The 17,919-nt window shown below is 52.6% G+C and overlaps 1 protein-coding gene across 1 annotated transcript in view; it reads left to right on the top strand.

Annotated features, from left to right (window-relative positions):
- The window catches only part of NSG2 (neuronal vesicle trafficking associated 2), a 61,600-nt gene extending 50,765 nt beyond the window's left edge, over window positions 1-10,835 (top strand). Inside the window, exons 3-4 of the mRNA XM_046668634.1 lie at window positions 8,789-8,899; window positions 10,644-10,835. Of these exons, the coding sequence (XP_046524590.1) occupies window positions 8,789-8,899; window positions 10,644-10,835 (303 nt within the window). The remainder of the gene's footprint in view (window positions 1-8,788; window positions 8,900-10,643) is intronic.
- Window positions 10,836-17,919: the final 7,084 nt, after the last annotated feature.

The following is a 17,919-nucleotide window of genomic DNA, read 5'->3' as shown; positions in this document are numbered from 1 at the left end:
TATGCCAGGCACTGTGGGAGGGCACTGTATTAATTTCCTGGGGCTGCCATAACAAATTACCACAAATCATGTGGTTTAATGCAACAGGAGCTTATAGTTCACAGTTCTGGAGACCAGAAGTCCAAAATCAAGGTGTTGGCAGGTCTACCTTCCCTCTGAAGGCTCCAGGAAGGGATCTTTCCTTTCCTCTTCCAGCTTCTGTGGCTCCGGGTGTCCCTTGGCTCGTAGCTGCATCACGCCAAGCCTGCCTCCTATTCAGATGGCCTCCTCTCATCTCCCTGTGTACGTCTCCTACAGGGGCACTTGTCCTTGGGCTTAGTGCCCACCTCCACAATCCAGGATGGTCTCGTCTCAAGATCCTTAACTTAATTACGTCTACAAAGACCCTTTTTCCAAATAAGGTCATACTTACAGGTTCCAGGGATCAGGACATGGACATATCTCTTGGGGACTACCATTCAGCTCACGCCAGGGCTTCACATGCGTGATCTGATTTAATCCTCAGAACTCTGAGAGGCAGATACTATTATTATTTCCCTTTTACAGAAGAGGAAACTCACTGAAAGGGGTTAAAGGTAAACTTCATGAGAGCAGGGACTGCCCTGTCCTCCTCGGCGCTGTATGCCCAAGGTGTAGAATGCTCTCTGGCGTATTATAGGTGCTCAGTTAATATTCAGTGAATAAATGCTTTACAAGGAGGATACCATGGGCTAAGAGCCCAGGCTGTACTTCATAGAGTTAGACTCCTGAGTGTATTAATTAGCTGTGTGACCCTGAGAAAACTAGGTAACCTCTCTGTGCCTTGTCTCCTCATCTAAAAAATGAAGATGTACCTGCCTTGTAGGGCTGCTGTGAGGTTTACAAGAATAAATCTGAGTATGGTGCCGAGAACAGAGCCTGACACATAATCGGTGCTTAATAAAGGGAAGAGTAAAGTATATTCCACACTGCCTCTGGGAGGAGAAGCAGACAAGTGGTGGTTAATTAGGGTGCACTGGGACAAGTGCCTTAGGGAGCTGCGGGCAGACAGAGGAGGGCTAAGCATTGCCTGAAGATGTCTCGGAAAGCCTTCGGGGAAGAGGAGATGCTTGACCTGGGTCCAGGATGAGTAGGGACACGATGGACTGGGAAGTGGAAGCTGGCCTTCTGGCCAGAGGGACCAGCAGGGGCAGGAGCATGGAGGTGGGGGAAGAGGGTGCGTTCAGGCAGTGGGTGGAAGTGGTTGAGGCAGAAGGGGAAATGGAGGTGAAGTTGCGGAGGGCCGTGTCTGCTTTGCTGGGGAGTTCAGACTTGATCCTGTAGATGTGACGGCTCATTCGTCAGGGAAGCAGCGTGACCGGTTGGCTTGTTAGAAAGTCTAGGCTGGCCTGGAAGCTGAGAGGCTGAAGGCCCGGGGAGCAGGGAGGAGGCCCCTGCGTCCAGGGGTGAGGCGATGGTGGTCCTACCCCAGCAAGTGATGGTGGAGAGTTGAGTAAGCTGTGCCAGAGGCAGAAGCCACCGGAGCTGGCGGCTGACTGGAGCAAGGGCTCCAGGAGAGACGTGGAGGCAGGATGACTGCAGGAGTGCCAGCTCCCGGGGCGGCGGGCAGAGCTGCCTCCCACACGACTGATGCAAGACGCCGAGGCTGGTTTTGCAGGATGAGTTCCAGGCGCCCTGAGGTGCCTCGGTGCATTGTCTCGCCCTATGTTTTACTAGCTGTGGGACGCTGGGCAAGTCACTTAACCTCTCAGAGCTTCAGTTTCTCCATCAGTAAAACGGGAATAAAAATTCAACTTGCTTCATGTGATTGTGATAATGTTAGTACACAGCAAGTTCCCAAGAACTCTTAGCCTCGATTATTATTATTCCTATTTCTACTACTATTCCTACCATATGGAGGTACGGGTCATGGACTCCAGGCTCAGCGCATCTTTGTCAGAGCTGCTAGCTGCATACTCTAAGTTCTTCCTCTGTTCTCTCTCTGATCTGTGCTCGAAAGCAGGAGGAGAAATCTTGGGCAGGTCTCAGCTGATGCTATCCCAAACCCTGATTCATTTCAAGGTTAAGGTGCTTTTGTCTGAACCTGTGTATGGGTTGGCGGTGGACAGTGGATGGGGTTGCGAATGGGGAAGGAAGAGAACAGAGGCCAAGAGCAGGTGTTTCAGTGCGCCCTCCCCCGTGAACGCAGTGGGGTTTGGACCAGGTCGTCTGTGTGTCTGCTTCTGTATATCTGGGGGGAGGGTGGCTGTGTGTGCGTCGGGACCTTAATTCAATTCAACGTTTCCGTTCAGGAAATGCTTACTGGTCCCCACTCAGTAGGAGTCTCGGTGCCGGCACAGAGCAAAGGATGAGGTGAGCTTGCTGCCCTCGGCAGCCCAGCTGTGGAGGGCTAAGGGGCTGAAGAGGTGAGGACGACACCGCCTCAGTCAGGGCAGCCCAGGCGGGCGCAGGGACAGAGCAGGGGCAGGGCCTCCGGGCTGGACAGGGCGGAGACGTCTCCCTGAAAAGGAAGGACACACTGGAGTTCCAGGCCCGGGTCAAGGCTTGGAGAAGCAGGACAGCGGGAGCTCTCGGCAAGAAAGGCTGCGGTGGCCTGAGAGGCTGGAGGGTGGCAGAGGGAGGCCAGGCCGAGCGGGATGTTTCCCTGAAAGCAGTGGGACGACGCTGTAGGAAGCGCCGCTCATGGGCAGGACGAGGGCGATGGACCTTGGTCTCCAAAGTCCCCTCGGGCCTCACGGCAGCGCCCTTGCCCCCGGACCCCTCTGTCCCAGGCAGACTCTCCTTCCAGGCCCCCTGGGACCCTGAGCTCCTCTCCTTTAGGGTCTCTGGGCTGCCTCAGCCTGGAATGCTCTGGCCCAGGGTCTGCTCGCGCGGGCTCCTGGCCCAGCCCTGCCACCCTGTCTGCATGCTGCCCTCGGATGTGCTGGCCCAGATCCTGTCCAGGGCTTGTTTTTTTTTAAGATTGGCATCTGAACTAACATCTGTTGCCAATCTTTTTTTATTTTTCTTCTTCTTCTCTTTCTTCCCAAAGCCCCCTGGTACATAGTTGTATATATTTTAGTTGTGGGTCCTTCTAGTTGTGGCATGTGGGACACCGCGTCAGCCTGGCCTGATGAATGGTGCCACGTCCACACCCAGGATCTGAACCAGCGACACCCTGGGCTGCCAAAGTGGAGCGCGCGAACTTAACCACTGGGCCATGGGGCCAGACCCCAGGGCTTGTTTTACACGTATTTATTTGAGGATTTGATTGTTCAGTGTCCGACCCTTTCCCTGCCCTGGGCTCCAGAGGCCATGACTGTGTGGTGGTGTCTGGCTCGCAGCGGGCCCTGTGACAGATTTGTGCTGGTGAACGGGTGGGTGAACTGGAGCCGGAAGCTGGGAGGCTGCTTCCTGTGGTGAGCATCCGTCTCTAAAGGAACCCTCCACTCTGGCCCCAGAGCTAACAAGTAGTTTGTTTCTGGTCTCAGGCTGTTACATTCAAGAGGGGAAACCAAGGGCTTTAGAGCGTCTCTGAGCACTGGCTTCCAGAAACCGAGTCAATGCATCCTGAGGTGCAGCCAGGCTTTGCTGTCCAGAGGCGCCCTGTGGGGAGGGGAGTTCCTCCCCCGGGTCCTCTGAGGCTCACCTTCTGCGTCGGGTGCTTGGCTGCAGGGCCTGAGCACCAGGGCCTCTGAATCCACGAGTCCCTGGAGAGGGAGGGGTCAGCTGCAGGATGCCTCGTGAGGATCCGCCTGCAGGAAAAATCTCACCCTAAACCGAATCAGAACCCTCGATCTCCCCACCTGATCCTGACAACCAATGCTGGCTCAGTCACCAAGGATACGGACTCAGCCCAAATGTCCCTCCTCCCCGGTCAGCCCCTTCCTCCTGCCCTTTCACCTCACTCTGCTCACCTCCTTAGGCCGGCAACCCCTTCCACCCCCAGTGCCAGGTTAGCAAGCATTTGGGGCATCCCTAGTGCATCAGCCTCCCCAATGGCCCCTGCCTCCATGTGGCCCCCAGAGACGTCTTTCCCAAACATAATTCTGATTCTGTCACTTTCCTGCTTAAAACTGTCAGGGCTCCCTGTTACCCTGGACAGGGCAAGTTTTAGTCTGGGCCTTCCTTATCGGTTTTCCTCCCACCTACGCATGGCCCCAGGCCTCTCTCCCTCACTTGCATCCTCTGGGCCAGCCTTTCCAAACCATAGCACGTTTCCAGAAGGCCCGGCTTCTGCTCTGTGGCAGATGCGACTTCCTCTGCTCAGAACCTCCTTCTCCTATCCTAGCACTCTTCCCTGAAGCCCTTTCCTGTGTCACCTCCCCCAGGAGGCCTTCCCTGATCCCTCCCCCCGCAACCCTGAGGCTGGTTAGGTCCAGCAGCCCCCAGTGCTGATGCCCTCACTTATGGTGTCACCCCTTGCTGTTGCAAGTGCCGGCGTCCATCTGTCCACCTCTCCGTTGCCCTGTAGGCTGTGAGGTTCCCAAGGGAGGGCCTGTGCCTGATTCACAGCCCTGTACTCTCTGACTTCCACAGGCTCTTAAAGAGTGACCAGCCTCCAGTTGCTGAAGTTACCAAGATTCAGGACAAGGAGGCAAACCAAGAAAGGTTAAATGCCTAAAATGGCCTCTACTCACCCTAGTTCCTGGGTTAGGTACCCTGTGGCACCGCCCGATCCAAGTTAGCCTTGCTTAGCAGAATCCCTCAGGGTGGGTTGCAGCCCTGGTGTCCGGGTCCGCATCAGACCCTGGACTCTGACAGTCACCGGGGCACCCCGCCCAGTGTCTTCATCTGGCAACCACCTGGGGGCTCGGGCTCCACCCCTGTGATTCAGATGGAAGTGGTCGGGGGCGGGGCCAGAGCTTCAGGAGTGTTTACAGTGCTGCTGGCGTGATCCTGAGAAGGTGCAGCCAGCCCAAGAACCACGCAGGCCAGTCAAACCGCAGTAGCATTTCTCCCTCCTGGGAGCACATTATAATCACCTGGAGAGTTTATAAAAACACACGTGTCCTGGACCCACCCTCCCTGACCCAGTGAATCAGAATCCACGTGGGTGGTGGCAATCCAGGCACCAGCACTGAATCATTTAAGGGCCTCCCTCCTCCCCTCCCTCCCTCCCCTTTCCCCAGGAACCTTTGCTATGGTCAGCTTGTCGAGTTCTGGGAGCACTGTGGTGAATGAGACCCTGCCTCTCCTAGGCGGGGATGTTAACTCAGGGCTGGTGGAAATGGGAAGAGCCCCCTGCAAGGGGAAGCCGTGCCACGGATGGTCCTGCTGGGCCCTGCTGCACCTCCCAGAGCCTCTGCCTCTCCACCAGCCTGCGCCTGACCTGGGGAAGCAGCCAGCCGTGTCCGGGGACGCCTGTGCTGGGATGTCTTGCCCTGCTCCTGAGTCGCCAGGAGGCCTGGGTCTCTGCTCAGTCAGGGCTGGGACTGCACGTGGCCGTTAGGTTGGGGGCATCTGGCTGATGTGGCGGCTGCGTGGCTGCAGCTCTCTACTCTGCTTTGCACACGGGAGGCTGCAGCAACACCTTTGTCCGTGGACGCACCTCTGAGTGGGTCTGCGTGCCAGTCTCGTGGGCAGCTCTGGTGAGGGGATGTTAGCAGGAGTTTAAGGTCCCCTTGAGAGAAATAATCAGCCTGGACTCTGGGCATTTTTTAAAAAATTGAGGTAAAATTCATATAACATGAAATTAACTACTTTCAAGGGAAAAATTCAGTGGCATTTAGTACGTTCACAGTGTTGTGAGACTGCCACCTCTATCGAGGTCCAAAATGTTTTCCTCACCCCGAAAGGAAGCTCTGTTCCTGAAGGCAGCCACTCCCATTGCCCAGCCCCTGGCGACCAGCACTCTGCCTTCTGTCTCTGTGGATATTCCAGATAAACAGAATCCGACAGCATGCGGCCTGCTGCGTCTGGCTTCTTTCATGTGGCATATTTTCGAGGTCCATCCGCATTTGTAGCATCTACCAGTACTTCATTCCTTTTTATGGCTGAATAATATTCTGTTCTGTGCAGAGACCACAGTTTGTTTATCCATTCACTAGTTGATGGACGTTTGGGCTGTTTTCACCTTTAGCTACTGGGAAATCTGGACATTGAAAATTCTTTACGTCTGTACTCCAGACATGTGCTGACTGGGTGTGCCCAGGTCTTCAGCATTGGGTAGTGGTCTTGGGTGGTCCCCTTCCTTGTACTAATCAAATCCTATCTTTGGGGGCTCTAAGGGAGTGTAGGTGTCTTTGAGGTGGCTCTTGCTCCAGGTTCCAACCTCTTCTGACACCTCTGTCTCCACATCTTGCCAGGTGATTCCAGTCTCATCTTTGCACCGTCTCACCCCGCACCATCAGCACCCCAATCCTGGGCAGGAGGCCGATGAGCGTGCAGCAGGCTGAAGCTGAGGGTTCAGGGTGCAGATGGAGGGGTGGAGAGCGCACTGCGTTGACAATAGTTCAGAACTGAATTTTACATGTCACCATCCAAAAGGCAGAAACACTTTTTCTCTGTACTCTCATTAACACTTATGACACCAAATGTGTGGGGGCTTTTCCACGAGCAATTCTCCAATTCTGAGTGGACGCTGCCTGGATGTCCTACAATTTAACTCAACTCCGACCCTAACTGCCCGGATTTAGCACAGACGCACAGGTTAAGGGCTCGGTCCCACAGGACTACCGATGCTTTAGATTCGAGTCGCAAGGCCCAGGTTGTCATCTGTACTTCTGACCGACAGACTATTAATTGAGGGTTCCTACAACCTCCTTCTCAGGTTCAATAATTTGCTAGAATGGTTCACAGAACTCAGGAAAGTGCTTTACTTATTAGAAAGGAAGTTAAAGGATACAGATGAACAGCTAGATGAGGAGATACATAGGGCGAGGTCTGGAAGGGTCCTGAGCCCAGGAGCTTCCGTCCCCATGGAGTCTGGGGTGCACCATGCTCCTGGATGTGTTCTTGTTCACCAACCGGGAAGCTCTCTGAACCCCTTCAGTTAGGGTTTGCGTGGAGGCCTCATTACATAGGCATGGCTGCTTAAGTCATTGGCCCTGGTGCCTGAACTCAATCTCTAGTCCCGCTCGCTTCCCCAGGTTAGCAGGGTGGGGCTCAAAATTCCATCCTTCTAATCACCTGCGTGGTTCCCCTGGCAACCAACCCTCATCCTTAGGGGCTTTCCAAAAGTACCTCATTAACATAAACCCATGAGTGGTTGGAAGGAGCTTGCTATGAATAGTAAAAGAGTCTCCTTTCACCTGGGTAGATGTGAGCTATTTCAGGAACCGGGAATAAAACCAGATAGAATAACAAAAGATGTTTCTATCCTGAGGAAATTGCAAGGGTTTTAGAAGCTCTGTGCCAGGAAACAGGAACAAGACCAAATATATATGTTTCTTATTATTTCACAATAGCACACTGTCCTGTAACTTCATATACACACCCGCACAGGGTGTTTCTCATGTTTAGCGTCTGCCCACGGGATTCAGACAGACGCCTGCCATATCCATCTTCCTCTTTTCCTTTTCAAGTTCCTCCCATCCAGTATTTAAAGCTGCCAACAAGCACCTCCATTTGTTTGGAGCAATGTAGACTTCTGTCTCCACCTGTTCTCATAAACCACGTCCTGGGGTGGGAAGGAGGTGGGCTGAGCACCCCCAAGGTTGACTTTATTTTTCTTCTGAATCAAAACAGACTTTCTCTCCATGAGAGGGATTCCGCCATATTTCTAGGCAAACTGACTCAAAAGGCCACCAGCTTTTAAAAATAATAGGAAAAAAATTCTGCTTAAAACACAAGGTGCCCAGTGTCATGGGAGTTACCCTACCCCTTTGTCCACAGGCGGTGGGGTGGGGCCAGTGCAGGCCTGGAGGTGCCAGAAATGACCCATTGACTCCTCTCTGGTAAATCCTGATGGTGTCCCCAGTCTGTTTGGTGTTGCACTATTTTTTAAAGCTTACTTGTAGATAATGGTTAGGAGCTGGACTTTTCCTATGAATGATTTGGAGAACATTAGGTGCTTTTGAGAAGACAAGGGATGTGCCTTGACTTACCTTTTGAAAGGACCTCTGGTTGCTGCATGCATACACCATAGGGGTTGAGGAGGCCCCTGGTTAGAAGGCCATCTCCACACCGCGGGTGAGAGATGACGATGGCTTGGGCCAGGGTGCAGATGATCTAGTGAAAGAAGCAGTCAGATCAAGGAGGCATCTGAAGGCAGAAATGATAGGTTCTGCTGGTGGATTGGACGTAGGATGTGAGGAAAAGGGAACATCAAAGACGATATCAAGGCTTTTGGCCTGAGTGGCTGCAGGTGGAGCTGACATTTCCTGACCTGGGGAAAAATGCAGGTGGAGCAGGTTTGGGGTGGGACGAGAGCAGGGGTTTGGGCTGGGAACGTGTCTACGGTGCCTGCTGGACATCCAAGTGGAGGTGAAATAAGGGGTCGCTACCTGAGATTGGAATTCAGAAGGGGCAGCAGGGCTGGTGTGGGGGGAGACGGGAGCACCAGAAGCGACGGTTTAATGGTCACCCTCCATGCCCCCATCGTTAACCGAAAAAGTAAGTGGGGGGGGGGGGGGAATCATACACCGAGCCAAGAAGGAGCTTCAGAGAGTGTCCGGCAGAGGGGGGAAACCAAGGCCCAAAGAGTGCAGGTGCTTTGCTCAGGGTCAAACTGCAAGTTAGTGACAGAGCCAATTCTCTGGGGTCCGGGCACCTCCTACTCTTTCTGCCATGCCAGGCTGCCGGCCGGCGCTGGGATCCGAAGGCTGCGCATGTGGACTGAAGGCAGGCAGGCAGAGGCTGGATGACGCTCCGTTTTGTTCTCCTCCAGGTCACCATCCTCGTCAGCCTGGCCCTCGCTTTCCTCGCCTGCATCGTGTTCCTGGTGGTTTATAAAGCCTTCACCTATGACCACAGCTGCCCAGAGGGATTTGTCTATAAGGTAAGGGGTTCCAACAGGTGAGTGGCCGGAGTCACTGTCAACATCAATTAGAGGGTTTATCGACATCTTCTTTGCATTGGCATCCAAATTCTAGGTATGGCAACCTCTGCCGACTGTTTAAAATTCAGTGTGTGTCTAGCAGGGAGCTTCCAAGCTTTCAGGAAGGACTTGGTCCCCCTTAGGCGGTGGAGCTTCTCTTCCAGGTTGGGCTCTGCAGGCAGGAGTCAGGAGGTGGTCCGGCTTCGGGGTCAGGGAGCGCACCCTCCTGCTTGAGAGACACTGTTCCATCTCCGGAAATCTCGGCTCTGGCGCGAGTCTTCCTGGTTTCCTGACTGGTTCCCTACCCCTGCGTCGGCCCGCAGAGATGTGAAGATGGGGACCGGGGCTTCTGAGGTGGTCTTCTGCAGTCCTGCAGCTGGGCCCTTGCCCCTGACCCTGGCTGGCTCTCATTGTGCTCCTTCCCTTGAAGAACTGAACCATTTGCGTGACTTCAGGGTGTCTCCTTGCCCCTCTGAGCCTCAGGTTTCTTGCCTGCAAAGTGGGCATTAATAATGCCTGCCCGCAGGGTTTTGGTGAGGCCTTAAGGAGAGAATTTCAGTAAAATCAGTTGGCAAAGGGCCTGCTAGGGGCCGGCCTGGTGGCGCAGCGGTTAAGTTCACACGCTCCACTTCTCAGTGGCCCAGGGTTCGTGGGTTTGGATCCCGGGTGTGGACATGGCACCATTTGGCATGCCATGCTGTGGTAGGCATCCCACATATAAAGTAGAGGAAGATGGGCACGGATGTTAGCTCAGGGCCAGTCTTCCTCAGCAAAAAGAGGAGGACTGGCAGTAGTTAGCTCAGGGCTAATCTTCCTCAAAAAAAAAAAAAAGGGCCTGCTAGATGATGGGCTATAGATGGGACGGGCAGAAGAGGTCCATCGAATACCATGACTCTAGGCCCTTCATCAGGTGGCCTTACATTATTGACTGTAGGTGGTATGGAAAGCTGAAAACAAGACACGATTTTGTTTGAAGGGTCATAAAAGTATGGCCAGCGTTGGTTACAGAGTTGCTGTATTCCTAGTACCTAGAATAGTGCCTGGCACATCAGAGGTGCTGAATAAATTAATAAATGTTTGGTTTCTTTGTCTATCCTTTACCTATTTAATTCTTTTTTTGGAAGATATTCTAAAGACACATAGAGCTGCAGAGAAATCTTGAGGTTCATTTAGTAGTCTGTTAGTCATAATATTGGTGTTATTTTGTGACATTTTGATATGCAAATATAGGATAAGGCAAATATACAATTATATCAATGTTGTTAGGAAACAAGACTTTTGATGGAACAGAAAAGAGAAAAGAGTTACAAGTATAAAATCAAGGAAATAAAATAGATGCAGCCGTTGGCTGTGGGCAGTGGCCCAGAGAAGCAGTTGGGCGATGGGTGAATCAGCCAGATAAAGAGGATCTGGGGGCTGCCAACTGTGTCCACTATAGCCACCCAGGCAGCAAGCGGAGGAGGTTGGCCTTGAAGTCGTATCAGTGTCAGGTTCATTTCTTCTGGCTTCAAGTGGGTGGCAGCTTTGATGATGGGGATGATGTTGGGGAGTGCCTGCTGTGTGCCAGGCCCAAGCCAGGTGCTGTCACCTGCTGTCTGGCTGAGAGCCTGGTGTGGCTGTGGCCCTCAGGTGGGGCGGCCGTGTTGCAGGGTGGGTTGGAAGCAGTCTGCTGAGCTGTCCCTGACTCTCTCTCTCTCTTCCCCAGCACAAGCGCTGTATCCCGGCCTCCCTGGATGCTTACTACTCATCCCAGGATCCCAACTCCAGAAGCCGCTTCTACACGGTCATCAGCCATTACAGTGTGGCCAAGCAGAGCACTGCTCGGGCCATCGGGCCGTGGCTGTCGGCGGCCGCCGTCATCCATGAGCCCAAGCCGCCCAAGACCCAGGGCCATTAGAGGCCCACCCCAGCCAGAGTGGAGGGGGAGAGGGGGACCCCGTTGGCTAAGCCAACTCCAGTTACAAGACAACACTGTACTCCTGGGATGCGGGGGCGGGGGCGGGGCCGGGGGTGGGTGGGGGGAACTCACCGAAAATATCGTGCACTGGAGTTGTCTGAATTGATATTTCTTTCCGTCCTTTGGTATTGTTGATCCGTCCCCAGTCAGGCTCATGTACAAAGGCATGTTTCGTGTTGATTGTTCCCATGTAAGATATTTTCAAAGCCACTGCTTATTATTTGTTAGGAAAATTTAAAAACAGAAAAAGAAAGGAACAAAGAAAATGAACGAAAAAGGGTTTAAACTGGCTGCATCTGGAAGATGGTGAAAGGCAGAGCGCACCCTGGGCTTCTGAGGGGAGAAATCGTAGCTTCAGCGCGGGCTTCTCAAGGAAGGTAGCGAACACGCGGTGACCCGGGCGCCGGCTCTTGGTTGGCCTCCGTCTGCAGGAGAGGAACACAGGAGTTGGGACCTGCTGAGGGGCAGAGAAGGACTGGTTTCTGCATTAGTAAGCCTGGGACGCACACAACCCGAAGTGGAAGGCAGCCACCACGGGTGTATTTCGCAAGGTTAGCACAAACCCGTGTGTGCGGGCACGCCAGCTAGAGCCCGGGCCCAGCCCCGCGGCCGGGGAGGGCGGGTGTGAGCGGACTGAGCAGCCGGCAGCCTCTGCGTTTTTCCTGTGTTTCTAGGGCCACACCTGGGCGATGCCCACGTTGAGGAGAAGGCAGGGGGCAAGCAGAGAGGGCAGGAGAGGCTGCAGGAAGAGGCAAGGCCAGGACGGGCGTGTGACATCTGGCCACACTATGAGCACAGGCACCCAACTTTTCAAATTTTTGTTTGTTGTTTCCCAGAGTGCTGATGACAATAGGAAGAACAATAAGGGTCCTAACAGGAAGCTCAGGTGACAGCCAGGCAGATTTTAAGACTGGGGCTGCAGCAATGCCAGATCATTCTAAAGGAAGCTGAAAAACGTGACCGTTTTTGCCCATTCTGTTGTGTTGACAGGGGACATTCGTCCAAGCTCCCCAAGCTGCTTCTAGAAGCTCCTGACCAGGAGGTAGCATCGAGGGTTGGCAGGCCTCCCACTGTCCTGGAGCCACATCGGGCGCTCCCACGCGGCTCTCCTGCGAATGTTTCGGGGAGGCCCACTCTGTGCGGTGTTGGCTCCAGGCCCAATGGGGCCAGAACTGACAGGAGACTTGGTTATTTGAGATGTGATCCTGTTTCCCCATGAGGCTCTGACAGGCCATGTACCCGGCATTTTCTGGTGGCTTGCTATGTTGCCAAAACCTTCATATGCAGCAGCTGGGTGGCTGACTAGCATAGCTCGAACTATCCTGCCAAACGCTCTCATCCGACCCCCCACCCCCATCGCCTCGAGTCACCTGTAAATTCATTCGTCATCTGAAGCGGAATAACAAATTGTCCCCAGCAAAACCGCTGAGCGCTTTATAATTTTGTGGTGTATTTTTGTCAGTAGGTAGCAGAGGCTGAAGTATTTTTTGGTGTAATTCTTGAACTTTTCTGACAGGAAACAAATAAAGATAGATGTGTCTGAGACCCTTGATTTTCCTTTGCAACTTTCTTTACTTTCTGCTCAGTGAGCCCGGCCAGGAAAATGCTGGGGGCAGGGGTCCCAAGGACAGGGTGGGCTCTGGAGGCAAGTGTCCTGTTAGGCTGGAGCCAGAATTGGACTGTGGGGGGCCTGCCATCCTCAGGCCGCGGGGCCTGAAATGAAGCTGAGGTCAGAAGCCAGGACCAAGAGATGTGGGCTACTGGTTGTGCAGCCCAACGTCCTTCACCCTGAGAGCATCTACTGAGCACCTCCTGAGGGCCAGGCTGTGCTGGGTGCGGGGCATTCTGTGGTGAAGGACCCGCATTCACTGCCCCGAAGTCTGGAGGTGGAGGGGGATGTGGAAACAGACATTGGCCAAAGAAGTCTGCGGGTGCCTTTGACAGAAGACAATCGGCCAGTAGCCAACAGCTTGAGGAGGAAGATGATGAGCGATGATGGGGCCCTCTTCATAATTAGCTCATTTAAGGCTTATTATAACCTTAGCAGATGTGAGTTATTGATCCCCATTTGACAGATGGAGAGACTGAGGCTCTGAGGATGAAGAGATGCCCTAGGCCTTCAGGGATGAGCTGGAATCTGACCCCGGGTGTGTGTGACTCCTTGGCCCCCTCGACTGCTCCTGTAAGATCCTGAGCAACGCTGTCAAGCTCGTAGTTCACTCCTCAGAAAGTTGAGTCAAGGTATCACAAAAGCGAGCTGAGCTATTCTCAGCCAGAACTCAGTGTCAACGGCTCACGTCAAGGATAGCAAACACTTAAACGCCTCTGCTATGGGCCGTGTCCTGAGGGATTTGCGTGTCTTACTTCATACAACCCTCTTGCCAATTCCGGGAGGGGGCACCCCCATCATCAACATCCTTGTCTTCATCATGGCCCCCATTTTGAGATGAAGGCACTGAGCCTCACAGCAGCTCGCAAAAGGTCATGCAGTTAGGAAGCAGCCCGGCTGTGATTCCAGCCCACACGTTTTGGTACCAGCATCTTAGCCACGGTGCCATTGGGCAGTGCCGCTCGTGGCTGCAGTTTGCTTCCAGTTCATAGTCTGCGTTCACAACTCTTCTCTCACTGAGATGGCGGGCCCTTGGAGGCAGAGTCCAGGACTGACTTTGGGCAGAGCTAGGGTTGGAGGCTCTAAGCTGCTGACTGCACAAGGAGCTGGGCCCTGATGTGCACGCTGGCGGGAAGGAGGGGAAGAGAGCAGTGCGCCTGCCCTCTGGGTGGCACAGGGCTGCGCACGGGCTTCAGACAGGCTGGCCTGTGCCGTAAAGCCCTGGAGTCCAGCCTCTCTGTCGGGAACAGTGCCGGGAAGGACAGGGCGGGCTCTGGGCTGGCTTCCCGCTCGCGGAGGCAGGCGGATCCATATGGCCAACGCACAAACACCCACGATGTTTTTCAATTACACAAAGTCAGCTAACGACTTAATGAACACATGTTCAAACATTCTGTCATAAATGGATTTGCCACTCCATTGCCTCAAAAAATAAACCAAAGCTATCTTTGCTCTGGAATGAACAGGCTATGGGTGTGTGACTGGAAAGAAGGGAGGCTAGAAGGGATGGAAAAGGATGACAGACATTTCTGCTTTCAGCAGCAACCCTGGGGCCATGTGCTATTCCTGGTGGAGTCAGAATTTTCTCATCCCAAAATAGGAGGATGCTGAACTCCCCCCATGAATGCCCAAGGAGAGGAAGATTAGTTCTAGAAGAGTTTAACCAAAGGGGGTTTGGCCGGGGAAAGCTCCTCTGGTTTTTGGAGGATGGGGTTTCGCAGAGCAGAGCGCTGCTGGCAGACAGAGGGTCGGGGGAGACACGGAGCCATGATGGAAACAGCACCCTGGTTCGGAGAACAAGCTCTCTTTGTGGCTTTTGCCCACTTTTTAATCTCCCCACCAACCCTGGGAAGCTGTCTCCTGAGAGGCTCACAGTTGACAGGGAGACGAGCCTGGACTGAAGCTGTGCAGGGGAGGGCGTGGGCAGAGTTCCGAGGAGGGCAGTGTGGCAGAGCGGGGGCTGCCAGCGGTCCTTGGAGGAACTGGTCTTGGAACTGGGCCTTGAAGACTGGGTTGCATTTTGAAGGGAAGAATTCAGGAGGGTGGAGAGAAGACCCCACAGACCCACTCCGTCCCCATTACTGGGAAGAGCAACATAAAGAAGCCCAGGGCCGCCCCTCGCAATGCTCCTGGGATGGTTCCCCTGTGGCAGTGCTGATGCAAAGACTGGCTAGGCACAGGAAGCTGCCACCGCTCCCCTGGGGCTCATGAGAGCGAGGGGGAAGAAGACAAAGAACAGACAATAGCCGGGCCTTGGGGAAGGCGGTGGTGGCGCCCGGGGCAATCCCAGCTGTTAATCAGGTTAGAAGATGTTTAGGGAGAAGTATGTTTTCCTGGAAAATTGAAAGATCACCTGTCGGAAATGCTGTCGATCAATAACCCTGCCCCCCCTCGCCTATAATGTGCACTAACCCGATTGGAGAGTCGTGTGAAAGAAGAAGAGAGAAATACCCCGGTAATGTTTCCAAGAAACACAGAACACCACCTCTTAAAAAAAACAACAGCGCTTCTGAACAGTTGAGGGAAAAGGTCTGGTTTCCCTGGCAACATCAATGGTGGTCCCCAAAGATCAGACTCAGTCTGGTGGGGGGGGGGAATGTGGGGTGGTAGGAGTGGGGGTGCGAGGGGGTGTGTGGGGTGGAGGGGTGTATTTGATTCTGCCCTTTTGTCAGAAATCATCTGTTTCTGAGATTCCAGACCCAGAGTTCATTACTCAAAGTTGCCCTCAAAGATGGCCTCCCCTCTCTCCAGACCCTCTTTGCCTTTCTCTCTACTCTCTCTCTCTCTCTCTTTTTCCATCTGTCCTTGTCTTTCTCTGTCTCTGCCTCTCTGTCTTCTTCCAGGGGAATGGCGTCCAGAAGCTGACTTGATGTAATCTGTGCTCCAATTCCAGGTCCCTGGTGAGCGCTGTGCTGGGTCAGGGCCTGGTGTGGGTCGGGCACGTGCAGAGGGAGGGGAGCACTCTTGGGAGGAGCTCGTCTCCAGGCTCTGCTCCTCCTCCTGCATCTGCGGCCTTGGGCAACTCCCTTCTCTCTAAGCTTCAGCTTCCCCATCTTTAAAATAGGGATAGTAATCGTACCTATGTGGTTTTGCAAGAATTCAGTGGAATAATCTTTAAAGAATTACCTGCAAAAGCCACTCAACAAATTGTAGCTACTGTATCTTGAATAAGTCTCTCATTCAGCCTCAGTTTTCTCATCTGTAAATTGGAATTATTTATAAATAACCCCTCCCCTCATAGGGTTCTTGTGGCTTAAAATACAGCAGTGGCTGTGAAGTGCCCCCAACACAGAAATCCGTTACCTCCCCCGCTTTAGGAAGCTCTGGGACACGGTCTCCTTCCTTCCAGGCCTGCCTTACTCCCCCATCATGGGCGTCCCATTTTCCTCATCTCTACTCACAGTTTCCAAATGTCACATTTAGTTATGCAAATATATCATTGTTAACGATAACGTTAATTTAAAGTATTGCTTTGAGGTCTCTGTCATGTTTCCTGAAACAATTTTAACCAAACTTTTTACCTGCATCAAAAAAAAAAAAAACCAAACTGCGGACTTGATTCAGATCTCACAGTTTTCCACTAAAATCCATTTTCTGCTCCAAGATCTGTTCCAGGATCCTGCATTGCATTTAGCTGTGTCCTCAGTCTTCTTCAACCTGTGACAGTTCCTCAGTCTTACCTTGTCTCTCACGAGCTTGACACTTTTGAGGGGGGCTGCTCAGGTGTTTTGAGGATTCCGCTCAGTCTGGGTTGTCTCGTGGCCGCCCACAGTTACGGTGAGGAGACGGCCCGTGGGGAAGAACCCAGAGGCTCAGAGCATCGCGGCAGGGGTGCGGGAGATTGAGCCGTCTTATTCCTGGTGATGTCAACCTCAATGTTGCTATTTTTCCCTTTCTAATTAGTAACAAACTGGGGAGAAGGTGCTTTGATGATGTACAGATAACCTGTATCCCCTTAAACTTCCACACACTCATTTTAGCATTCATCAGGGTGTCTTGCCCACAGCGACCACTACTGTAGTGTTCTTATAGTAATTTCTATTTCCCTCATTTCTTCTAGGTTTAGTAATTGGAATTCTGCAAGGAAGAGTTGTCCCTTCTCCCCATTTATTTACTTATTCAATCATCTGTTTATATTAATATGGATGCATGGATATTTATTTATTCTTTGGGTTTTAATCAAATATTATCTTTATTTATTTTGTTGCTCAAATCATTTCAGCTTATGTCATTGGGAATACTTTCAGGTCAGCTCCTGTGTTCTTTTGACACTTTTTCTTGGCACATTCTTATTTTCCGGCACCACAAGATGCTCCAGGCTCATCTTGTATTTTCCCTTTCCTAGTCTTGGAATCAACCATGCCTCCTAGGAGCCCTTGTTCCTTTTTTTTTTTTCTGCTTTATCTCCCCAAACCACCCCCGTACACAGTTGTATATCTTAGTTGCAGGTCCTTCTAGTTGTGGGATGTGGGATGCCGCCTCAACGTAGCCTGACGAGCAGTGCCATGCCAGCACCCAGGATCCGAACCCTGGGCCGTGCAGCGGAGCACACGAACTCAACCACTCGGCCATGGAGCCGGCCCCCCTGTTTCTTTGATTGAGGAGTGGTATTTAGAACTAAGATGTGGCTGTTAGGTGTGGTCATTGCTCCGCGGGAATCACTGCTTCCAGGGCCTCTCAGTAGGTGGAGTTAGGGAATTATGGGGGTGTCCAAGCCCGCGTACACACACATCTCTCTCTCTCTCTTTATCTGTCTATCCATCATCTACCTACCTATCATCTGTCCATCTATCAAATTGAACCCACGTGACTTTATTTTCCTACCTGTCTCCAGTGCAAAACTGAAGGATTTGTTCTAACATTCCCTCTGCTTCCTTGTAACTTCTGTCTCTGACTGTGGAAAATCCGACTATTATCTACCATAGATTTACTTATCCATTCATCTCTAGTATACCTGCAAAGTTGTTTCAGATAAGGCATGTTTTTGACGTTTAGAATTTCTGACATCTCTAAGAACGGTTTTTGACTCATTAACTTTGTGTGTTGGTGTATATCATTTGCCTTTGTGTGTAACCATCAAGACTCAGAGAGGGAACCACTTGTTTTCTGAAGGCTGACAATTTTGGAGGGGTCATTGTATTGGGTTATATTTAAGTTGAGTTTCCCAGGTCCTCCCCACTGAGAGCAATGATGGGATCTTATTAACGCTTATACCTAAATGTCATAGACATCTGCCCCCATTTGCTCACGGAGGATTCCAGCCCCTTCCCCGGCCCAGGTGGAGTCTCACCTGTGCTCGAGAACAGGTGTGGAGCTGCTGGGCTCTGCTGCCTGGCTGAGCTCCGTGGATGCCCCTGACGTGCTCAGACTGACGGGCAGTGCCACGGACGCCCTACAGTGCGGGTAGTGTCCAGT

Source organism: Equus quagga, chromosome 7 (genome assembly GCF_021613505.1).
Source record: "Equus quagga isolate Etosha38 chromosome 7, UCLA_HA_Equagga_1.0, whole genome shotgun sequence".
Classification (NCBI taxonomy): Eukaryota; Metazoa; Chordata; class Mammalia; order Perissodactyla; family Equidae; genus Equus; species Equus quagga.
Note: the sequence above shows the minus strand (reverse complement) of the source record. Positions and strands in the feature narration are given on the sequence as shown.